The sequence below is a fragment of the Crinia signifera genome, chromosome 7, assembly GCF_055691185.1.
Source record: "Crinia signifera chromosome 7, ASM5569118v1, whole genome shotgun sequence".
Taxonomy (NCBI): domain Eukaryota; kingdom Metazoa; phylum Chordata; class Amphibia; order Anura; family Myobatrachidae; genus Crinia; species Crinia signifera.
In genome coordinates, this window is record NC_139223.1 from 101,336,237 (window position 1) to 101,362,839 (window position 26,603).

At 40.9% G+C, this 26,603-nt stretch overlaps 1 protein-coding gene across 3 annotated transcripts in view; it reads left to right on the plus strand.

Annotated features, from left to right (window-relative positions):
- GLS (glutaminase) overlaps window positions 1-26,603 on the plus strand; it is a 380,288-nt gene that overhangs the window by 237,329 nt on the left and 116,356 nt on the right. For 2 of the 3 annotated variants that reach the window (XM_083153554.1, XM_083153556.1), the window contains 2 exons: window positions 2,500-2,631; window positions 8,762-8,854. In XM_083153554.1, coding sequence (XP_083009680.1) covers window positions 2,500-2,631; window positions 8,762-8,854 — 225 coding nt within the window. Of the gene's footprint in view, window positions 1-2,499; window positions 2,632-8,761; window positions 8,855-16,748; window positions 17,054-26,603 lie in introns of those variants that run through there. The other variant, XM_083153555.1, reaches the window with a different exon arrangement.

The window sequence follows — 26,603 nt, forward strand, 5'->3', positions numbered from 1 at the left end:
AGATCCGAAAATTCAGGAAGCGTTGTCTCCTTCAGGAGATGCACTCTGGTAGATCCATGCAGAGATGTTCAGAATGCATCTCCTGAAGGAGACAGTGCTTCCAGAATTTTCGGATTTGTATTGAATATCATTGTGCCCTCAATTTTATTTCAAGAAAGGCAGACAACCCCACCAGATATATTCTTTTGGTCATTTGAGACCACAACGAAGCTGCTAGTCCAAATGTGAACAAACTAAGGGACTAAAAATCCTTGTTCTTTACCATATACTATTGGTCCAAGTGAAGCCTTCTAGTGACCCTATAAGCAGGTCTATGGGAGACTGCATCTTGCGTAGCCTGAATATCCACCATAGGAGTAGGAGTAGTGTCACTTGAGTAGTATCAACACCCTCTTTTGGTTGAAGAATAATTCAAAGAGAATTTTTACGCTTCAGGCATTCCAATTATCTAAGGATCCAGTAACCAACATATTGTGAATACACTCTTCCTGCAAGAAATTGTCAGAATTAAATCTCTTTATCTGCAAACCCCTGATGATGTCCCAAAAGGGGACGAAATGTGTTAGATTTTCTTGTTTGCTTTGTTCAAGTGTCTGAAAAACCAGAAAGAATTCCACTGTCATCTGGAATGTTGCCACTAATGTTTGAATAAGAGATTTTTTAATAAATATTTGAAATATATGGACTTCTTTTACATTCTTTCAAGAAGATAAATATTGTAAGGCTTTTTCTGATCTAATAGTAAGATCAACACTAGGGGCACCATCTTACAACTGTACTACATACATTTTCAATAAAACTTAACTTTTAATAAATTTATTCTCAAATTCCCTTTTAATATTCTGAGGGAAATAGCAGTGAAATGAAGAAGTTAAAATCACGGACACACATGAGAAACATATAACATACACACATGTATAGTGCTCGAAATGAGTAAAGAGGTGTATTTAAAACCACAACAATCTAGTAATGAAAAATATTGTGTCAATTATAGCACAACCTCTATAGAGTTACAGTTATTATTTGTAGCCTTAATTGGCTTGTATATATGGTGGCTTTTAAGTTAGGGAGATTACAGGAGGATTTATTGATGGACACCTTTCCGAACTTGAAATAAAAGTTTGTGCTTGAGCCGACACACTGGGATATTTTACCAGTATTGCTCTGGTTTCCCCTTTGTTGGGGCTCAGCCTCCCACTTATTGAAATAAAAGTTTGTGCTTGAGCCGACACACTGGGATATTTTACCAGTATTGCTCTGGTTTCCCAGAGTCGACACACTGAGAGCCGACTCACTGGAATATTTTAGCAGTATCGCTCTGGTTTCCCCTTTGTTGGGGCTCAGTCTCCCACTTATTGAAATAAACGTTTGTGCTTGAGCCAACACACTGGCATATTTTACCAGTATTGCTCTGGTTTCCCAGAGTCGACACACTGAGAGCCGACACACTATGATATTTTAGCAGTATCAATCTGGTTTCCCCTTTGTTGGGGCTCAGTCTCCCACTTATTCTGGGAGGCTGGGCAGCTTTGTAAATTCCTAGATAGGTAATCAATTTTGCTGTGGATTTATTTATATAAATTAACAACAATCCAACAATATTTGGCTGCCACCTGGTGGTTCTTATCTAGCAACAAAACTTTCACATCAATATAATAGAATCTGGTTCAGGTTAATATAGTAATGAGTTGCTCAGTAAATTAATCTGGGCAGTTAACCTGACAGTATAGGTGCAGTCTATTTCCTATTACACTGCTGCCTAGCAATGTCCACAAACTACCTGCACCCTTAATGGGTATGCAGTATCGCCTCCTAACTGATCTCTACAGTGGGTTAAATCATGCGAACACTTATTACAGTACTACAATCCTTTCCTACACGTGTTTCACTGAATAAAACAGCTTTCTCAAGGCCCAAGTCAGGCAGCCTACATAATCACTTATACTAACTGTGGGCACGAAACAAGAATCTGTTCTCAATCCATGCATACTTATACACTCCTCTTGTCCAATAAAATACATAGCATACCTGTAAACATTTTTTTTTTTATTATACCCCCTCCCCCCCCCCCCCCCCCCCCCCTATATTCAGTGTTGATCAGTCTTTTTCCAGAGGTGTTAAAAATGAATCTGTAGTACACAAACCAGTACGGACTAAGGAGCAGCAAATGATGGGGATCCCACTAACTTTTGTCAGTGGGAAACCTCTGAGCCAATAACCCTAGAGCTCCAGAGGGTTATATTCATATGTCAATGTTATTGAACGTAACCTTAATTGAAGCTAACCACAAGTATGACCCCTATTAACCCCTATTGGTTAGCATCAATTAAGTGTGCAGATCAAATTTGTAACAATTGAACAAAGCAGCCTAGTAAATTTACCCCTAAATGTCATATATTTCAGCGTTTTCTTATCTCATGATAACATTAATAAAAAATTTAATAACATATGATCTTAACCTATAATATAAGTTTATAATTTTGCTCTTATTTTTTGTAGGTTGGCCTCCCAGCAAAGTCTGGTGTTTCAGGAGGTATTCTTCTTGTAGTCCCTAATGTCATGGGAATGATGTTCTGGTCTCCTCCATTGGATAAATTGGGAAATAGTGTCCGTGGTATTCAGTTTTGTCAGGTAAGCACTATTAGAGCTGTGTAGCATTACCCAGACTATTATTGTTCATATCCAATCACTTAACACCCTCTCCACCTAACTTTTTCACAAATATATTTTACTGGCTGATCCTGTTAAATGCAGAAACAGCATGTTTAATACAACCATTTTCAGCTGAATTGATCATGAATTATTATTTTTATTTTATTATTACTAAATGTAATTTCTTTCTGGTTATGGTAGAATTTTATTGATTTTTATTTCAATGTTTTTGTAATTTGTGTTGATAAAAAAAAATAGTAAATAAAAATTTTGATTGCAAAGATAGGCCCTATGCTGCACCTTATGGACCTTATTCTGGTCTGTTCGCAGCCAGTGTTCATTCGCACGGGGACCGATGTTTAACGTATGCATAAACATATGGCTATGGCTACAGCTGGGGCTGTGTGGTGGCGACGAATAGTCGCTACCATGGGAACGCCCAGCATTTCTTGGGCGTTCTTTTGTATTTGTGGGGCTTTCCCATGGTAATTGGGCCGTAAAGTCTGTGCCAGGGGCAGACAGCTGACATCCCCGGATGTCAGCTACCCACCCACTTACTCCTGAGGGTGCATGCAAATGTAAGTGACCTGAGAATTCACTTAGATATGGGTGCACGTTCCACAATGACCATCGTCAACCATCAAATGATGTGGGTGTTCACCCATGAGCTGCACATTTATGTTTATGTTAAACATCCATTTGCAGGCCCTGCGTGAAAACACTCGCAGCGAGGGGGGGTGGCGGTCGTACCACTATTCGCAGGGTGGGTTCTGGTTGAATCGCGACCAGAATAAACCCTTGCATGTATTCATAGGGCACTCTCCCATACACTCTCCTTCAATCCATCTCACCGCGCTTTTCCTTTATCAAGATAAGCCACAATGCTCCCGAACTGGCTTTTCATTCCGAAGTTTGATGATCACATGGTCAGCTATCACCAAGCATACTTTTACCCCGTTATCCAATATTCTTTAGTACCTCAAAACATATTGGAATATAAATCAGCATGTAATTTTAAAAACTAATATGCTGACTTAAACTAAAACTTAACTGCATAATATCATGCATAAGGCAACATAAGACATATACAACATAAGGCAAGCATATTTTTAAATAATAATTCAGCCCTTCCACCCACATTAGCATGTATCATGTGAAGAGTAATAACCAACCAAATTTCTTTCAAATCTGCTCACCGTCTCTTTGAAGTAATGCATATTGCTAGAATATAGACCATAGCAAATAAAGCCATTAAACAAGTAGTAGTAGAACACAATCCTCTACCATGTTACAATAAATATGCATGATTATAGTCTAGTGGAATTCATGTCTTGGTCATGCAAGGGAAAGCCTGATTGAACTGTGTATACTGCCAAATTACAAGCTTTAACAGAAAGGGGGTAAATGAGGAAAAAACAGCGTTCATCCTTTATAAAACATAACTGGAAAGCTGAATACAAACAACTCATCCGAACCAGAATCACTTTATTGGCCATGTATACTCTCGTATACTAGGAATTTTTTGTGGATACAGTGCAGCTTCAAGCATGGTACAAGAGGGATAATAGGACATACTGTACATACATTGTACATCAGTCCCTGCCCCAGTGGAGCTTACAATCTATATTCCCTACCACATGCGCACACAAACATTCTAGGGTTAATTTTGTTGGGAGCCAATTAACCTACCAGAATATTTTGGAATGTGGGAAGAAACCAGAGTACCCGGAGTAAACCCACGCAAGTACGGGGAGAATATGCAAACTCTGCACAGTTAGAGCCATGGTGGGAATCAAACCCATAGCGCTGTGAGGCAGTAAGGCTAACCATTACACCATCCGTACTGTTATGATTTGCCCCAATCAAACTCCCCACATACGTGACGTATGTACTGTATATAGGCCCCATTATAAATGAACTTCTCACCCCCACTGGCTATATAACCCCAACTGGTTTTAAACCTTATAATAGTACCCCCCCATACACACACACCTCCTTAGTAGTAAACCCCTCCTTTAATCTTAAATCCAGCCCTGTTAAAAAAAAAAGTTACTTGTGTATTAGCACGGCGCCCGTTACGCAGTTAGCGTAGCGGCTCTGTCAGAATCAGCGTAGTGTTCACGCGCGGAGCGCAAGCGGTGTAGTCAGCATAGTGCAGTGTTCCCGCCCGTTCGCGCCTAGCCGGAGCTTATGTAGTTAGCGTAGTCAGTCAAGCGTCCCTGTTAGTATCAGCGTTGTGTTCCCGCCCATTCGCGGCCAGACGGAGCTTACGTAGTTAGCGTAGTCAGTCAGCGTTATGCAGTTAGCAGTTGTGTGGGCACCATTGACCATTTAAACCTGGCTGACATGACCGGTGTGAATGTGTTCCTGAAACACCCCCACCAGCCCGAAGCGTGGCGAGCGGACACGTTACGCGTCCTCCCAACCATCTGTCCTTTTCATACCCCCACTATCCACATTGGCGTGAAGTTGATTTTACAAAGTGTGGCGAGCCACCGAGCCCGAAGCGTGTGCTCCGTGTCCCCTCGCGAGGCTAGCTGCGCTCACCACACTTTATAGAAATCCACTCCATGCCGACGTTGATAGTGGGGGGGGTATGAACAGGTCGGAAGGACGGATAATGCGTGCGCTCGCCGCGATTCGGGCTGGCATGGATAACGGGGGTTTGAAATGAAGGCATTTGCCATTAATCCCAAACCGATGGACAATAACTGAATTTCGCAGTTTTGGTACTGTGTCCGTAAAGCGGTATCCTTTGTCAGTACTAAGTACTTAAACACACTTAAATACACCAGGTATAATTAGTACACGAGACTTGGTATAAATTTGCACGCCGCAGAGAGCCGTGGATGGCAGCAGGCAGGGAGATGGAAGCCTCCCTGCCTGTGCTGGAGTCTGTGTGGGGGTCAGAGGGCTCCCAGGGACACAGGAAGCACAAGCTGTGTCCCACGTCCCCCCCCCGGAGAGCTGGCAGGGGCACTGTGTACGCTGACTACGCAGGTCTACCGCGGAGTGACTACGCTAGGCAGCCGTTGGGCTATGCTGACAACGTAGCTGGCGGACAGGCGCTCCATCTGATGGGGACGCGTGTGCATCTCACGTGCTCACATGTCCCCATCAGCATGGTGGCCAGGAGCAGATTCCCTGCCCATTTCAGCTTCAGGATGATAGGCAGGGTTAGCGGAGGCTCCTGGCACCTACTGAATTATACCTGTTTATACAAAATTATATATGGCAACAGTGGCGACGGCGGAGCAGCAGGGAGCCAGCAGAGGGTTCCGATGGAATGGGGGGTGCAAGCGTTTCATGCGCACGTGCCCCCTGTCTGTTGGCTGGCAGGGGGTAGTTGGGCCATCCGAATGGCGATAGAATCACCAGGAGCAGCTCCAATGTGAGCTGTTCCATCTGTATTCCTTTTTTTGGTTGCATTACATGTTACTATACTAGACAGGGGATAATGGCTAAGGGACAGAATTATCGAAAAGGATATTCTTGTTCGAACTCATTACGAATTATAAATATTCTCCAACCAAAATGACAGGAACTTGATTATAGATATGCATCTTAAAGTGCTACAGACTGTATTATATAGTAGCCACATGCATTGCTTCTGTAAAGGAGAGGCATGGAACAAATTGTAACAAAATATGGTTGGTTACCATTCACTATATTCTAGTGCAGGTGGAACAGAGCGAATTTTGCTACTTGTGTAGTTTCACGGTGCCACTAAATCACATGCGATATCGCATGCGATGCGATTTAGTACCTGTTCATACCCCCACTATCCACTACGGCATGGAGTTGATTTTATATAGTGTGGCAAGCGCAGTGAGCCACTGAGCCCGATGCGTAGCGAGGGGATACGGATACGTGAGCCCCGCGAGGGGATACGGATTACTTGACATGTATTCCACGGCCCCTCGCCACGCTTCGGGCTCAGTGAATACATGTCAAGTAATCTGTGCCCTTGCGGGGCTCGCTACACCTCCCCTCACTGCGCTCGACACACTATATAAAATCAACTCCATGTCATAGTGGAGAGTGGGGGTATGAACAGGTACTATATTGCATTGCATGCAAATCGTATGCGATATCGGGTGGCGCCGTGAAACTACACAAGTACCCACACTTTTATATATACTTATACAACATAAGGCAGCTAATATTAACTGTATGTGTGACATTGTATAATTAAGTTTATGGCAGCATAATCGTTTAATATTTACATACATATTTATGTCCCAGTATAGTTTGAGGTATTAAATATAGAATTTTGAGTTTTAGGTGTAATGATTGGTGAAAGCTGACCGCGTGATCATCAAATGTGTTCAGTATGTGACTGTGGTTGTATATGCATATGAAATGGTACATTACACTGTTTTTCAGGAAAACATTGTAACATTCCATATCTTATGCTGCATATCCTTTTAATCTGTGAACGCTGCTTACTGTCTGCATCCTATTTGATCCATTTTGCAAGTACAGGTTGAGTATCCGGTATCCGGACATCCCTTATCCGAATTATTCCAAAAACCGTGGTTTTTGGAATCATTCGAATTTTTTTTTTTATTTTTTTTTTAACCCCCTAACCCTCTTTTTATACTTACCAAGTCCCCGGGCGTCCACAGCAGGCCTCCGGCATCTTCTCCAGGGTCTCCAGCGGTCCCAGGAATGCATTGCGCGAGTGTGCGCGCGCGCCGGTGACGTCACCGGTGCGCGCGCACACTCGCGCAATGCATTCCTGGGACCGCTGGAGACCAGGAGAAGATGCCGGAGGCCTGCTGTGGACGCCCGGGGACTGCGCGGACGCCGAGGGACGCCCGGGGACCATCAGGGGACAGGTAAGTATGGCTGGAAAAAAATATTCCAAAAACCGGAAAATTCCCCTATCCGAAATGCTTGCGGTCCCGAGCATTTCGGATAGGGGATACTCAACCTGTAATATCCTATTTAATGGTGAAAGTCACAAACAAGATGCCCTGCACTCAGAGACAGATTAGGATCTCAACCCAAGGGTTCAACACCGCTGGAACCCCCTGTCTTCATGGGCCTTCTGGTTGAAGTTGCTGTCACCTGTCTCCACCCTCCGCTTTGGCAGCAGCAGAGCGGAGACTGGAGATTGCCTACTGCCCAAGAGGGGAGGACATATGTGCCGCACAACTACACTCATGTGAGCACGGTCTTTATGGAGTCTTTGTCCTTCTGCCCCACCGGCATGTGTCCTACCCTCCCCGATGGCTGGGGGGAGTCTAAGCGGGCCCATTAATGCCCCGCATGCTGGGACCTGTGGTTTTCCAAATCCCAGTATGTGAAAAAAAAAAAATCACTTTTTTTTACACCACAAAATCAGGCTGCCACCCACAGCCCAGGGGAGGCTGGATGGTTGAAACCTTGGGGGGACCCCTGTGTTGGGGGATCCACACACCCTCAGGTACCCCATCCAGGGCTAACCAGCCATGGTAGTCATGGTTCGGCTGGGGGACCTTGCATAAAAAGTGTTCCCCTGCTGTGGCAGGATACTGCTGGCTGGGAGCCCCCAGTCTTTTTGTCCCCCATATTTTTGGAACTAGGAACGTGCTGGTTTCCTGAATATGGGGTATCACCAACATTTTTTACCCTGTATTTGGGGATCCAGGACAGAGTCAATGAGCCCAGGTCTGGTTATGTTCAGAAGGAGGGAGCCCATCCCATTTTTATTTAATGTATCACTTTTTCTCTAGATCACTAGATCTCTCTAATCTGTGCATGGTTCTGTCAAACTCACCAGCCTGGACCTGTTCTATTTTATTTGTAAATTTTGGAAATGTTTAGCAAAAATTGCATCCTATTACATTTGCGATTTTGATGTTGTCTATGAAAATTGTATGCGATTTTGTAATGTGCGCTTTTTTAATTATTATTATTAGGCCAAAATATGTACTTTTTCCTGTAAAATATGAACATTTTATCGCAGTTCGCACCTTTTTACATGTGCGATTTTTGGTAAACAAGCAAATTGGCCAGTTTTTGACCAACAAAGTGCACTCTACTAAAGTACATTTGGCCCCAAAACCCTAAAATTGCTTTTTTGTTACTAGGATAGAAAACTTAGAATTTTTTTTTTTCACAGGATTTGGTGTCTCTCTGTAATTTTCATAATTATGACAATTTGAGGCACTTTGCAAAGAAACTAGACCCACGTCGAGAAGGAGGTGATCAACGGGTAAGTTCAGTTGTTCCACATTTACATACAGTATTTTCCAGCTTATGCTTGCCTTCATGCCTACTTCTTTACACCAGGTTTTCTTTTTTCTCTTTAGTTTGATTCACAGAATTTGAAAGTAAAATAATTTTAAGTAAGGAAATTTGACACTTTCTACTTCTAGTCTTATAAATACTGCTTATAAATACTGTACAGCCCAAAATATCAGTGATTATCCTTATGAATAAACCCTAAAATTTAGCAATACATGTTTAGGATCTATAATTTGAAAAGCTTAGGACTTCAGGTTTAAAGATTAGAGTTAATTGACAGTTAAGTAAAAATTAATCAACTGGCATTTAATTTTAGATATGAAAATTCAGGTGTGATACAACATACACTATGTGTGTGTGTCCTCAAAGGCTACATTTTTTTTATGTAGGCTGAGTGCCTAAATAAGCGAGTTTACTTTCTAGTTTTTCCATTATTTATCCCCCATTCTAATCTCATGGGTTCACCTCAACACTTCACACTTGGGGCCAAACGTAACAGCCTCCATGTTCGGCATCTGTGCAGAATGCCAGATGAACGTAGACGTTTTTTAAAGGAAATAATTTACAAGGCAAAACCATGCTTGTAACTGATTGCCCCTTTAAAAGAAAAAAAAAACATCCGAGTTTGGCTGGCATTGTTTATACTTGACAGTAGCCACATTTAGGGCAGTATTCAATGCTGCGGGTGAGCTGTGCCGGCGAGCAGGGCTACCTGCTCACTTACACAGCGCGCACTGTCATTATTCAACTGACCCCCTTGCATATGCCGTTTCCCCACCGCTCCGTCATTGGAGCGAGGGGGAAATGGTGTATGCGGCTGCTAAAACAGAGAGACTCGCAGCTAGACGCAGTGGGCTCCCTGAATTAGCCACAAGCATCGCTGTTTGGGAGAATCCTCGCTATCCTCTGACACCGAGGATTCCACCTGAACTTTGAATCGGGTGAGCGGCCGGTGTGGGGGTTAAACACAGAGGATCGCTTGCTTTCTGCAATCCCCGATGTTTAACCCCCTCGCTGGCCGCATTGAATACACAACTTAGTGTGGCAGCTGCTGCAATGCATATGAGACATAACATGGATGGGCAGTGGTTAAAACATATTAACACACCATTTATTTTACATGTAATGTGTGATGGCAGCCTGACCCCAGGGATCAGCATCATTTGGGACACAGCACTCAGCTTCAGTTCTCTTTCCTGTATATGCCCACACTCAGACTTTGTAAATAGATAATGGGAGTCTAGGGACAGGCTTATACAGGAAAGAGAAATTATGCAGAGTTCCCAAGTACAGCCGCCACTGTAAAACACCCAGTGCTGCTGAACCCCATATGCCATCACACATATTGCTTGTAACATTAAAGTATGTTATACTGTAGATCAGAAATGTGGATATTCCTGCAATTACCACACAACAGCTAAAGTACCATTTCTTAGAACCTTTCCCCCCTGGCTTACAAAGTGTCATAGTATGCCATATTTACTTCTTATTTATAATAATATCCATTTAATGATCTTGTGCAAAATATATATAATGAAAATAGGAATACAGTAGCTATTTGCAGATATTAAATTAATAATCAAATGCAATCTACTGTAAGCACAAAGAAGCACAGTTCAGTTTTTCCTTACATTTTATTATTTGTACAAGATGCATGTCAGATGAAAAGATAGCCCATGAATGTGGTCATTGGAGCAGGGAAGGTTTATAGATATATTGCGCCTTATAAGTTACCTCCACAATTTTCTCAGTAAACATAGCAACATGTATTGTTATTATTATTTTTTTATATTCCACAATTTAGAAAATGTTGAAAGTCCACTTTCATGCACTGTAAAAAACAAGATATGCTATGTAATCCTTGTAGCGCTCAGATATAATAAAAATGAGAATAGTTACGTACTTTTTTGCTCTGTACGACCAAGATGTGGAGAGTGTCACATCAGATTTCTCACAGGCAATTCATACATAAAAAACAGATAAACAAGGACATATATAGTGTAATATGTTCTCAAAAGTTCATATTAGGGCTATCTTCCCAAGGATAATAAAATTGAGTCTTCCTTTGTACGATAGTGGTACTATTCTTTAAAGGTTCACCTTCTGTGCAGGTAATAATGAACGGTGCTTACAATAAGCACTTACAATTCATATAGATGGTAAAAAACATATCAAGTTATCTTTCAAATGCTCACTTGTATGCTTACATTAGCCTCGCAGTGGATCCTCATATAGTGGATTCTTTTCAATGAAATGACGTCCAGGCAGATATTAAAAAATTGTAGAATTTATTTAAAAAAGAAAATATAAAAGGAGGGACATGTATGATGACAAATATAATTCAAACAGCCTTCTCCAACAAATAAAACTCCAACGCGTTTCAACAGTGTCTGTCTTTATCAAGGTGCACTTTCATGCACTGATAGACACTAGACTTAAGGAGCTATATAACCTCTGCTAGGTAGTTGGCACTTTAAATTATTTTAAATACTTTGTACTCCTATCTATCATACAGTACATCCTTATTTTGCAGGGAACTCTGCAATTTAACAATTAATATATAAATATAACAATACATTGTTCTATATCCTTGTGATGCAGAGTTCATAAACATTTGAGTTTTCATAAGTGTGGTATGAAAATGAAAATGTATATGAGTTTCATATGTCTCTAAAATTCATCATTGGTCAAGTTGGATGTCCACAGACCCTGAGTGCTTTTGTACTATAGGTAGATTTTGGACAATCACTGAATTCCTTCAAATGAAGTATATCTTTATTTCATCATAAAAGGCACAGCTGGTGCAATGGCTTCTTACACATCAACAACAGAAAATCATGTACAGTTTGCGCAAGAATAAACCACAGCAGCTCAGAACACAGAGCAAGTTTCACCACCACTTGAACAATGTATAGACAAAAAGGAAATCTCAGTGTCCCAGGCGCTGAGGTAGGAGAGGTGTAAGGGAATCGCACTTACACTGATTAGTAAATCATAAAGCAAATTTCTTCAAAATCTGGAAAAAGTTCCGATATGTCCAGGGTGCTGTATAATTCACTTTTTACCCTTTTACACCTTCTAGAAAAGAAATAACATTGTGCAGCACCTTTGTGTACAGGGGGGAACAAATTTATTCATAAAACACACTCACAAAGGTAGGATAAAAATAGGCATATAATCACCAGCCGGTGATAGAATAGGGAGGATCTCACCAACCACTGTTGTGGTTCCGATTAGGATGCCAAACATGGAAAAAGGTCCTTTTCTCAGTCGGAACTGTATATAGCAGTCAGCGGATCGGAAGGTCCTCCAAAATAGAACGATTCTGTCCTCCAGCCACGTGTACAGTTGCTCAATGCATTTCAGACTTTCTGGTCCTCCATCAGGAGCATACTGTAGCCCGTGGCTGGAGCTGTTTAAATAGGAAATAAGGGCGCGAGATTCCGGCACCCGGTACGCTGACCGGAACCGTAAACGCGTCATACATCCGCTTTCCGGATGTTTGCGTGTCATCTAGACCGGAAGTATGCATTCCATATAGCAGAGATTAGCGCTCAATAGACACTGCCATCTGTTTGTGCTCCAGCTACAGGAAATATGCGTGTCAGCTGGAAATAGTATCACCGCATCCTGAGGGCAAAAACAGATATTTACAATAGTTCATATAGCCCGTTTCTTCCTTTCTCCTCTGGATTAACGGGACCAATCCAGGTTTTAAAGTGCAAATGCTTGAGAGACATATTCTTCCATTGCACTTAATAGTTCCGATCAATGTCGATAGCAGCAGTATCATAGTCCATATACAAAACAGAAAGGATGATAAAAATGGAATTAGAAGATCATTTTAAAAACGGGTTACACTAATGAATAAATACATAAAAGCTATAAGAACCATTTTACCTCAAAGTCACCATTAAGGCCATTAGGTATCAAGGTTTTCAATTTAAAAATCCAGTTAATTTCTGTTTGTGCAAGTTTTGTTTCGATATTTTTATTTCGCCAAGTGGATGTCACTTGTTCTAACGCTCCAAAGGATTTTAGTTCACATTCATTAGAATTGTGGACATTTTTTAAATGGGCAGAAAGAGTGTGGGTTAAAAGCTCATTTCTGATGTTATATACATGTTCTGCTAAACCTGTTTTAAGATTTCTAGTGGTCTTACCCACATAGAATAGTCCACACTTACACTCAATAAAATAAATAACATTCTTGGAGTTGCACGTAATGAATTCATTAATTTTTAAATCTGGTCCATTAATGGTGACTTCTTTGACTTTACTTTGGTTTGGTCCCGTTAATCCAGAGTCAGTTAAACTATTATAGATAGACCAAATGTAAATTAATAATAATAATATATATATATATATTTAACAGCAGTGTAGACCCCTGGGCATAGCAATGTATTGGGGCCCCTACCGATCCTCCAGCGGTAGGGGGTGCTATGAGCGGAAGCTTTGATGTCCCGCAGGTGGTAGGGGGTATTTTATCAACCGCTCAGCATTTTGGGCCTGGATCAGTAATTTCCACTAATTACCCCTTTACTGCACAGATGGTAGGAGATGGGGTGGTAGAAGGGGGCATTGGGCTGAATGAAGGGGCCCTGATGCATAACTTCCAGGGTGGTAGAGGATGTTTAATACGCAGAGGAGGGGTGTATAGTGGAGTAAGCTGATTATTCAGAATTTTCTGGTGGGAGGATAGCTTGCTTGACTGCAGATATCTCCAGTTCCTGGAACTAGATTTCTTAGCTTTTAATGGAATTAAAAACTAGAGAATTCCACCGTACTGGGGACTAGGGGATCAGAGTTCAGGAGGCAGAGCAATCCACCAACGAGTATATAAAACTACATACCAGGTGTGTGGAGCTGGAGCAGTAACCAGCTGCTGGATGGCTGATATCTCTGGTTCTGGGAACAGTAGAGACAAGCTACTAGTGTCCATCAAAGGGGGAGAGTCCTAGCTTTTGGAATATACCCTCAGAACCAGTCAGACAGAACCTGAAATATCTGACTGGGAAGAGCAATTAACAAGCTTGGATGGGGACCACTCCTTTGAAGTCAGATATCTCCGGTTCCCCAGGGCCGATTTTTAAAATTCTTGAACCCATGGAAAGAGGGAAACCTCAGCTTTCAGACTAGAGCCCTTCGATTCCTGGTGGGGTTTCTGGGTACTCCGAAACCCCCCCTGCGTGCGCTATTGATACTTCATGTCTAGATGACACGCAAACATCCGGAAAGCGGATGTATGACGCGTTTCCGGTTCTGGTTAGCATACCGGGTGCCGGAATCTTGTGACCTTTTTTCCTATTTAAACAGCTCCAGCCACGGGCTACAGTATGCTCCTGATGAAGGACCAGAAGGTCTGAAATGCATTGAGCAACTGTACCCGTGGCTGGAGGACAGAATCATTCTATTTGGGAGGACCTTCCGATCCGCTGACTGCTATATACAGTTCTGGCTGAGAAAAGGACCTTTTTCCTTGTTTGGCATCCTAAGCGGAACCACAACAGTGGTTGGTGAGATCCTCCCCATTCTATCACCGGCTGGTGATTATATGCCGGTTTTTATCCTACCTTTGTGAGTGTGTTTTATGAATAAATTTGTTCCCCCCTGTACACAAAGGTGCTGCACTATGTTATTTCTTCTAGAAGGTGTAAAAAGTGAATTATACAGCACCCTGGACATATCGGGACTTTTTCCAGATATTGTAAAGAAATTTGCTTTATGATTTACTAATCCGTGTAAGGGCGATTCCCTTACACCTCTCCTACCTCAGCGCCTGGGACACTGAGATTTCCTTTTTTTCCTTACACATTAAGACCATTAGCAGTTCAAAACATAAAAGTAACGCTTATAAAAGTAACCATTGACAGGTAATGTGGAGCACAGACAATGGGTGATAAAGGTGCACTCTACTAACTCTCTCCAGGAGCTTCTGTCTCACAGAAACAGGTTTATAAAGCTGATCTCCCCTTAAATGAAGATATGGGTATGGTTCATAGCTACAAAAAGGAAACCCTTTCCTCAAATGTCTGAGGGATTTTCTCTGGCACAGTTCTCCTCTCAAGAAGTGACAGGTAGCGAGTATTAAAAAAAAAAATCCTATTTTGACAAAGACTCTGCAAAACTGTGGGATCTTGATGATTTAGTGCGGTTGGTTCTTTAAGCACTGCACATCCAGGACACAGAATAATCAGTGGAGTCTCAGAGAAAGAAAATCTTTTGTTTCTCTTTAGTCTTCTGAACAGATACAGTGCAAGTTTAAGGTTACTTGCAAGTTGCTGATTTATCCCTTACCAAATCCCGTACATTTTTTCTCGAATGGCCACTGCAGGTAGGGAAAATGTAACCTATGCAGAGAGAGTTATATTGGTGGAGTTATTTTGTTTGTGTGCAGCGTAAATACTAGCTGCTTTGTTTTTCACTGCAATTCAGATTTCAGTTTGAACACACCCCACCCAAATGTAACTCTCTATGCACATGTTACATTTGCCGCACCTGTAATTCAACCTGGATTTGTTCATTATAGAAAAAAATGTGCTTTGCAGTTGAGTCTCAATTAGGCCCAATATGGCTAAATGGTTATTTCTACAAGCGGAAATTATATTAGCCTAAAAAATGGGCTAGGGCGACATATGCTTGGGGAAAATCTGTATTTTAAGGTAAATATTTTGGGTTTTGATTCAGAACACCTGGAATATCCCCATTGAATTACTAATTAGACTCTGTTTTTAGTTATATTTAATTGGCCAATATTGGCATGTCATTTAGGGGAGCTTTATGATTTAGACATGGGATTTTAGGCCTGCAGATGGGAGTAAATATTTATTTTTGTACGTTTTCTAAAACTTTAAAAGGACCCAAAAACTGTATATACTTATACCTTTTTTTATTTACCTCCAATAGAAATGTAACTATTTTTTTTGCTAAAATACATAAATAATAATTTATATCATGTCCTTATTGTTTTGGAAAAGTTATATTTTATATAATTTAAGTACCCCAAATCTTCTTTTTTTAATGACTTCTATAGTAGTTTAACTTTTTGGGGTTACATGTAGATTTCCCCATTTTCTTTTCATAGACTTTTAGACATTTTTTTTTGCAATTAAATGGCGTTAATAAGCGTTAAGCTGCTTTTCACAAAAAATGTTGGCAATGTCCACAAAAATTCAGAATGCAGTAAATTACCTTCTTATGACAACCCGAATTCCCTTCCCTTCCCTTGAATGTCCCTATAGCACAATTCTCACTGGTTACAAATTAAACCATTTTTTTTTTTAATGAAATGCACGATATTGATATTGTTAATGGTATTGTCATGCAAATCATCTAGTGTGTATGCTTTATATCGTTGACAAGGTGCACTCCTTTTTAATCAAAGGAGGAGCACAAAATATTTAGAATTTTTTAAAGTGCCAAAGGAGCCTCATAGAAAAGTATAGGTGAGTAAAAAGTCCAGTCTTTGCACATGGAAGAACAGTAATAAGTATAGAGTATAAGTACTACAGTAGCATTCTGCTTTGAATATTTAATTTAAACTAAGAACTATGCAGTGGCTATACAGTAGAGCCATACGAAAAAAATTAAAGAAGTTGTTTACTTTGCTTTGGCTTATCTGTTTGTGGTTTTAACTTTAAAGATAAGATGTTCCTTGCTCAGCCACCGCCTGCATGTACTGTATCTTTGCTTGGCAGTCATACAGAGGCTGAAGTGCTGTTGCTCTCCAGTAACTCAGCTCTTGCTTATTGCAGCTAACTAATGTGTGCATCTGGAGCACCATGATTGTTGTTGTTTTTTTGTTTGTAGTCTTTTTAATTTAAGAACTTTACTAATGAATTATATATATATGTTACTTGAAGAACCAACTTTCCTATGGACCTCTGGATTATGAACATCTGCACCAGGAACTTTCTCTAAAAGATACAGTATGGAAAAAAGTGTCACCAGAAACCAATGAGGATTCCTCAACCACCATAGTGTATAGAATGGGAAACCAAAACCATGGAGAAACAAGTTAAAACACATTGTTACAGTACCAGATTTTTCTTCATATGTTAATGCATCAATGGTTTCTCTATTGAAACTGCTTTATACATCTATTTATTTCATTTTTATTTTTACTTTGTAACTCTGCAAAATCTAGAATAACATTATATTCATCATTTATGGTGTTCTGTGCATTTGTATTTAACCACATAGTCAGGGTACCTTTAGAGGTTATGGTAATTCTGATTATTTAACAGCTGAGTGCAGGTTTTAATTTCCAAAGTAGTATTACCCATGTGGTATTTACCAGCTTTATTAAGATAATACAATACAACAAGAAGCAGACCAAAAGTACAGTACTTCGGTATTCTATTGCTCCAACATGGCTGGAGCTCATATCTATGTCACAAATGAGTGTCACTCCGGGTCTTCAAGTGAAATAAGGAACTCTTAGGTGTTTATTGTCTACGGCGTTTTGGGCCTCCACCTGTCTTCAGAAAACACAGTTACAACCAAACAGTGCTTAAATCAATGTTTAAATAATACTTACACCCTAGGATCCCTTGCACTGCTCCATCCTCCGTCTGGGCCACTGGTAACTACTTCCGGTATCCTCACGGAAGTGACCTTTCGGTACTAGGGAGGGGGCGCTTACTCAGGGATATCGAATCTATAATAAAAAACCTGAACAAACGGGGATAAAAATGCTTAAATGTGCATATACAGCATCTACAATCATTATTAGATTACATGATCAGAAATTAAATTAAACATAATAGTGAGTTTCTGTGAAAGTAATGGGGAATATTTCAAATGACCATTAGGTGGTCTCTCATCTTATGCCTATGTTAAAAAAACATGAAAATCCTTGTGCACAATATTTGTCTAACAAAATCCTGTAATTCGGTCAGGAGGGCCGTTTTATCTTTCAAATACGTAGTTGTATTTTTACACATGCTTGTATCCTAACTCTGTGATGACGTGAATCAATCCTTATACAGATAAAAGCATACATACCAACCAAAAAAAGCTAAACCACTTTGGTCCATGGTCACTTCAGACCCTGATTTGAAAAGTCTCAAGGACACCAGATTACACTCCGGAAACAGGGTTAGAGAAGAAAAAAGTACTCTTTTTGTTGGGGGCACTCTTTTTAATTGCAAATGGAAAGATAATTATAAAATGTAACTTTTAATCGTATTTGTTTTAAAATTGTAAACTTGGATGTACAGACAAACAAAGCAGAACATGACATGATAAACAATTTAATATTAGCAATTTTTATGGAATAGATGTGCAATTAAATTGATTTTTCTCTCTGTGTTGACCCCAGGAGTATGTGTTTGGATTACAACTATATATACCAGACGATATTAAAACTGAAGTTCAAATTTCCCAGATAGGGAACGGTATAATGGAAACTCCAACGGCTATGCGATTTATTAGCCTGAATGTATATAGGGGTTCCTGTTCCTATCTGCTGTGGTCAAGGATGTAAGCTAGCAAAATATTCTATTAGTATTTCAAGATAGTATTTCAGGGAGGAATTGTCCTGCCTTGGTGCAGTCCGGACACTTCTAAGTATGCTGTTTGCAGTCAATGCTGTATGCAGCGGAGGAATTATTTTACATAGATTACTAGATTGAATCCATCCTACTTGTTTAAGTCTTTCTTAATCATCAATTGTTAGGTTTAGAGGTAGGGAATGGACATGCCGTGGCTGGGTAATTTTATGCAATGGTAACCGCTTGGAGATACTGTGTGGTATAGATATGTTAAGAAAGAGGGACACTCACAGTGGTAAAGATCACTGATGCTGCTGATGACTCTCTCAACCGTCCTGGTTCCCTGAGCGTCAGTGAGCGTTCTGTGATGTTCTTCCTGTATGAAGTGATCCCTGAAACTCAGAATGAAGACGTGGAAGAAAATCAGGCAGGAAATCAGCAGAGACATGTGCTCTGTCTGCCATTATTGCAACACTGATCAGACCACTCCCCACCCCCTCCATTTGTTCTCTCAAAACGTCATCAGTGTGGGCCTGTGGGGGCAGAAAAGTCCATTCTATATGACAGCCCATGTTTACTATGAGTGTAAATGGGTTGCTTAAATGGGTATATGTGAATGTGACAAAAACGGCATTTAAATGGCAAATTACTGTTTAAGAGCTGTAGTGGGAAAGGGTCTTTATAGCTCTTACCCATTTAAAGACCCGTTTACAAATACCTGGTCTTTACCCATTAATGCTGCTTTCCCATTGCCTACACGGGTAAAGACCCGTTTTTTTTAAACGAGTCTTTAAACGTGTAAGAGCCATAAAGCCCCTTTCCCACTGCAGCTTTTAAATGGTAAATTACCGTTTAAAAGCCGTTTTTGTCCCATTCCCACTTACCCGTTTAAAGACCTGTTTAAAATGATAGTAAAGATGGAGGGGGGTGGGGGGTTTAAAAAAAAAAGACGTGCCCCCCCCCCCCCACTTGCCGTAACCAGCACCAGGCTGAAAGAGCCGGGGCTGGTATAAAAAAATCAGGAGACCCGACAAATAGGGGTTCCCTATTTTTTAAAACCAGCCCCAGGTCCGGTTCCCAAAATACGGGGGACAAAATGACTAGGGGTCCCCCGTATTTTAAGAACCAGCCCCAGGCCAAACCACCCAGCAGGGTAATGCCACAGCCGGGGGACACTTATGATATAAGTTCCCGCGGCCAAAGCATTCATCCCTACTGACCAGTCAGCCTGGCCAGGGGCCCTGGGGGGAGTGGGGACCCCCCCAATGAAGGGGTCCCCCCCCTCCCGGACTTACCTGACCAGGCTGAAGCCTGGTGCTGTCCCCGATGCCCCTGGGCAGTGGGCATCGGGCTGATGGAATGGTGTAAAAAATAAGAATAAAAACTATTGTCTTTTACTGTGGAACTATGAGTCCCAGCAAGCCTCCCCCACAGGCTGGGACTTGGAGAACCACAAGTCCCAGCCTGCGGGGCATTAAAGGGCCCGCTGGCACTTGTAGTTCATCAGTAAAAGAAAGAGTTAAATAAACACACTGACACAAGTGAAAAATAAAAGTTTAATACATCCATTACACAAACACACTGATACTTACCTATCTTGAGCCCGTAGGTAGCCTTCAGTCGGTGTCGGCGTCCTCCTCCGGTTTCGGTGTCCGGTTCCGACGCAATCCATAGGTGTAGCTGTGGAAGGAAACTATACTTACAAGTGTCCTCCGGCGAAGATCACGTCCTCTTCTTTCCATGTAGCATCCCCGGGACTTGGCAAAATAACAAACCGGCTTAACGCGAAACCCACGGACTGTGAGCAGGAGCCGCACGTGTGTTTGTTTACATCGTGCGGCTCTGCCCCCGAATGCCGCTATTGGCCACTAATAAAAAATACTTTATTATTAATCTGTTTATTTTCACACACACATATTTTTTTCATTTCTCGACTTACCATGTCACTAATTTCCCATCATTCTCTATGGGATTTTTCACATCACTAGTAATCAATAGAATACACTATCTCTCCCATACATTGGGGGTTATTCTGGATGGTGCGGACGGACCGTGTTCGCATGGTCCGGAGGTTTTTTTCTACTGCGAATGCGTATCATTCGCTATGTGCATGTGCGGCGTCAGCATACCGCTGACGAACGGACTGTCTCGAGCAAAAAAATCCTATCCGCAATCGCACGTTGACAGTTGGCGTAATGTGTGCGTTTTTAGGGGAGAGGCCAGAAAACTGGCCAAAACTGGGTGTATACCTGGGCGTAGACGGGGGTGTGCACTCGAACTGCACGGAGGGACAACCACCTCGCTCGGTGAGTGCAACGTGCATTTTGGGCTCAATAACACTCTTAGAGATTCCACCTGAGTGCGGACGCCCTGGTCTGCTAATTAACGCCAATTACAAGTAACTGCAATATTAAGCAATGCTGCAGCCTATTAAGTGAAATGCCTCATGTCAGTACCTGCAAGCCATACACAGCCCTGAAATACTTTGGAAGGTTCTCTTTCTACACTTCTCACCAATTAAAGGTTGGTTTATTTTTATGTAGTATTAATCCAATTAAACATGTTTCAATATGTACATGTATTTATTTTGTATACATCTACACCCTTAATGCAAGTGTGTTTCCCATATTTTGAAAACAGGACCCACAAATCATAGGAGTCGACGGTCGACGTATCAACTTTTTCACTGCAACACAAACATACAAGTCACATTACTTATTTTCACACATCGATCACATTTAACACCAACAATGTGTTTTTGGGTCACCTTTTCTACTTGCAATGTTTGTTAAATGTCTTATGCTCATGGACACGCTGAGTCTCCGAGCGAAAAAGGCTGAGATCCATCCGTGCACGTTGGCGTACGCTCATATGTACGCCAGGTGACGATGGGTAAAGGGCTGAGATCCGTCCGTGCACGTTGGCATACGCTCAAATGTACACCACTCCCCTTTGTCGGTGTCTGTGACCGTCCGTGTGCAGCTGTTCTGTGGGCGGGGTCACGCTCACCGTGAGAGTGCGGAAAACGCTCGGTGTGCACGTCCGTACGCACGTTTCATCGATCCGATCAGAATAAGGGCCACTATCTCTCACCCACAAAAAATAATCATTACCATTATTATTGCATTACTTTTCTGGCCCTCCATGACCACAACACACTTACTATTAACATATACACATACAGCTACCATTACCAATGGATAACTGTTTCAGCACCCTCCCTCTTCTTTTAACTTTTTAATATATATATATATATATATATATATATATATATATATATATATATATATATATATATATAAAATACTGACCATTACTGCAGTACCTAATATACAGCCCTGAAAGTGATTCTTACTATTGTAACTCAATGAACACTTTTATATATATCCCACATAATTTGTGCCTCTTTCTTAAACACTACTAAGGATAAAACGCTTGTTGAAATATGTATGTTATATGATACAGTACAGAAAATATGCTATTTAAAACATTGTATTCCTATTTGCCTGACCATTATTTAACATACCTACAATTATTGAAGTTATTATCACATAGTAGTCCTAGACACATAAGCTATCTAAACCTAGACTACTTAGCACACATTTGGTAACATTCTTTCAGATATTGATACAGTCAATATGTAACCAATCTAAAACTTCCTGAAACCAAGGACGCTGTATTCTTTTACTATGAAGCGCCGCAGGCAGGTTCACTAATCATAGCATTAGTTACAGCTCTCTTCTCCTGTTTTAACATTTAAAACAACCACATATAAATCTTATATTTATTATTATAACACAATTACTATCAGTAATCTATAAAAGTTATCTTACTCCCACCAAAACAAGTATATTGATACTTTACAAACACTACCATGCAACATGTCCTAAATTGTATCAGCTGGACAAGGCTGATCACCATTCAGGGATTCTCCTGCTCTCAATTTACTTCCAGAAATACCAATTAACGGTGAATATATATGTGGGTTTTAGATTTTTGTAGACAAATGTTGTGCACATTTCTTAACACAGGCATAAGATGTGAATAGAATATCACATGAGGAAACTGCACCACCTAAGTGGTGCCCCCTCCCTGGACGGAGTATGTAAAGGTCACTCCCAGGAGGATGCCGGAAGTAGTTACTAGCAGCCCGATCAGAGGATGGAGCAGCGCAAAGGGTCCTAGGGTGTATGTATTATTTAAACACTGTTTTAAGCATTGTTTGGTTGTAATTGTGTGTCCTGAAGAAGACGGGCAGAGGCACTAAACGCCGTAGACCATAAACCATTAAGAGTTACTTTTTTCACCTAAAGACCTGGAGTGACTCCATTTGCGGACTCTGCATGTTGTAGGATTTATCCTCACAGGGAGGGCACCCGGGCAAGTTATATTCATTGTTTATTGCAGAGTGCTTGACTTATATACTGGACTATATGTCTGTCTATCTATATATATATATATATATATATATATATATATATATATATATATATATTAGGGTCACAAGGTGCCACGCAGTCAAAGAGGTCTTCTATATGTGGTGCAAGGCTCATAAGGAAAATTACAAATGCACTTACCTCCCTTCAGCAGAGGGAAGAAACAAGCCAGCGCACACAGGATTTGAATGCAAGAAAAAAGTGTATTACAGATACATTACAACTCTAGGCAAGTGGTATGCAGCAGCTGACCCAACAGCCATTTCAACTGGCAGCCAGCCAGTTTTCCTCAGGGGTACCAACAAGTACAGCACACAAGCAGGTGTTTTATACCTGTATAAAAGGTGCCAATACCGCCCCATTATTCAGTAGCCGGCACTGTCACTCAGCACCACGCTGGTTGGATGCGCGTGGCTCTTAGGGTGTGTGTCTGGCACGTCATAGGGACTCCCCTGTATGCTCAGCCAATGCATGCTGTGCTTGTCGCGCTGTCATTCTATACCTAAGTGACCAGATGGATGTGCAAGTTGTGTGGGGGGCAGAGATAAGTGGCGTAAGTGCACAAAGAGGATGATCTTAATTTGGGCAATGGACAGTGTATATGGCATATGTGCACAATGTTTATTTGGGCAATACGCAATTGATTAATGCGCCGATCTGCACGATAGCAAGGTGTACGGGTGCAGTCTGTTATACTGAATGTGCACGTTCGTGTTCAAGCCCCACGTCAGGGTCTGTGAAAACAGGTGTTGCAGATGCAGGCAGTAGATATTGGATATGCGCTGGACATCTGAAGACATATGGCAATGTCACCGGAGCACCTGCACACACATTAATTGGGACACATAACTCAATATAGCAAAAAACTAATGTAAGTCCAGGTAGTGTATACAATACTCATTAGCACGCCGCAGGTGCGACCTATAGAATGCGCACACGGAGGTGCTAGTATTTATCACAATTGGGTAATAAATTTAAAGAACACACAGCGGTGTTACATATCGAGATGGCATACACAATAGTACACTCAGGTACCATTCATGTATTGGACCACCCCGGTTGGGTTATGTTAACTGCGCTCAAGTAGCACACGGAAGTGCCATTTATACAATACATTTGAGGTACTGGTGTCTCCTGGAAAAAGGCGCAAACAATGCAAAAAACATGCGGAGGTGTTTAACAGTGGGATGACACTTTACGTGGTACACTCAGGCTCCGGTTGTGATAAAGACCACCCATGATTGGTCAAATTGGGCATAATACTGGAAGAAGTAATACACAACGGCATTGTACGTGTCTGCGGCTATACTGTTACTCTGTCTTGCGTACTGCAGTAGTACACTAAGGTACTGTATGTGAGTATACACGCAAGCAGTTAAATAAAACAGCCCATCTTAAAGTCCTCATTTAGTCCTAGCGGTGCTAGGGATTGGAGTCTGTGAATCCAACGTAATTCTATAAATTCTAAAACACCTGCTTGTGTGCTGTACTTGTTGGTACCCCTGAGGAAAACTGGCTGGCTGCCAGTTGAAACGGCTGTTGGGTCAGCCACTGCATACCACTTGCCTAGAGATGTAATGTACCTTTAATACACTTTTTTCTTGCATTCAACTCCTGTGTGTGCTGGCTCGTTTCTTCCCTCTGCTGAAGGGAGGTAAGTGCATTTATATATATATATATATATATATATATATATATATATATATGTATGTAAAATTAGCTCAGTTTTTTGTTTCTCAAATATTGTTCTTTAAACTCGACAGCAAACCTACAAGAATGGTATTTTACCAAACTTGTACCCTTTTAAATTTGCCCTTGGACTTTTGATAAAATGTAAAACGTGTGCATATAAATAGATCAGTATTTTAAGTTCACAAAAGGTTTGTTCTGATTTTGTATGAGATTTATAATGTTGCTATTTCATGGTGACCGTTCTTTATTGGGTTTAACCTATGTGTGTTTCCATTATTTTGCTCTTTATCTTATTTCTGTCGATTTAGAACATTCAATATTTGGGGATTTTAGTGCACATATTCTGTATATTTTGTGACATACCCAATGGGCAAAATTCATTTAGTGGCAAATTTGTGTTAATTTTCCACCATTGTCATTTTTGGGGTCAGCTTTTTATTTGTATGCATGCTTACTAAGATTTGTCTATATGTCTGATATGTCTATACAATTGCAAAGTAGCTAAAACAGGATTACTGCAAAAATTGTTGATGGCAGTTTAAAAAAGTAAAATTTTACATAGGAATTTAACATTGAATACAATGCATTCAATGTTAAATTGCGTTGATCGCGTCGGTCGCATCGCATGCCTTAACTTAAGGCATGCGATGGACGCGATTTTTTAATTGTCGGGGAAAAGGCTAAAAATAGCCCTAAAATCGCATTGGTCGCGTCCATCGCATACCTTAAGTTAAGGTATGCGATCACCCACGACGGGCGCCGTGCTAGGAAACAAGTACCTTTTTGTGTTAAATATACAGTAACTGACCTACTGGAAATTTGATTATTAAAGGGGACTTATTTTTTTTTCCAACAAACTCAGGCATTCTGTACTTTAATGTACAACATGCAGAGCGGCGCGCTTATCCACTAGCCTACACACCTGATAAGAGCGCCCAAAGCTTCCACTCAGATTCATCCTAGAGCCTTTCGACCAAACCAATGAAATGCATTAGCATCTGTGCCCATAGCAAGTTATAAAATAATGTAATGATATGCACTTCAATGTACAATGTAATTGTATTTATTAGTGTCTATCTACAGTGCTGTAGCTTACTGATCAGTACAGTAGTAGCACAGCAGTTCCTGCGCTACAGAGCTTTTTAATACTGTAGACACTTCATGCACACGCTGCAGCACACATCTCACGCGTGCGCATTGAAGATTTGGTGGATGATCACTGGTGGATGATCACTGGTATTGCACTCATCTGGCAACGCCACCACCAATTGCCAAGCTGTTAAAATGTATTTTGACGACTTGCGCCATGGGCTGCCATGGCGTGCTGGCGGTATAACCGCCATAGATAGGCTGAATGAGCGGCGTTACATCTGTGTATGATATTATTTATGTAAAAAAATTATAGAAGGTCTCTTTCATCAAAATGAAATTGTAGGTACATAAAAATGGGTTTAAGTATATATTTATGTAGTTTTATGCTACTTTGAACATTGTTTTATTTCTGAAAGACATCCCACTCCTAAAGCACCCCAAAATGTCTGTCCCATACTTTGTACCCCAATTTCCTTAATTTTGCACTTGTCTCCCTACATATTACATGTCATTTTTGGCCAAATAAAAACTTCTAAGTGCCTAAATAGTCATTCAGGGGATGCCTCAGGGGTTCTGAATCAAATCCCAACATTTTAAAATTAAAATAGGGATTTTCCGCTGCCCAGAGGTGTTGAATTGAAATTTGCTTTTACATTTCCTCAAATCTATTTATGCGGACAATTGAATAGGCATTTTTCGTGATTCTTCGTAAATTTGCATTTTTACGGCTTGGTGGCTAACTGAATTTGACCCTATATACGGTATCAGGCACTTCTTCAGTATTTTCCTTCCATGAATACTTCTCCTATTTAATGGTTTAAGTTTTATAGACCCATGAACAAGTTGTAGATAGTTCTGTAAGTTTTTTGCAGACTTTCTAGTATTATTCATAGCCTTTTTTTTAGCAATGTTCTTGCAGTTCTTGGCAAGGGAAAGTGACCACAGTGCCCACTTTATCCACTTTTACACTATGTCTTACCAGGGGCAGATTGGGCCACTATGA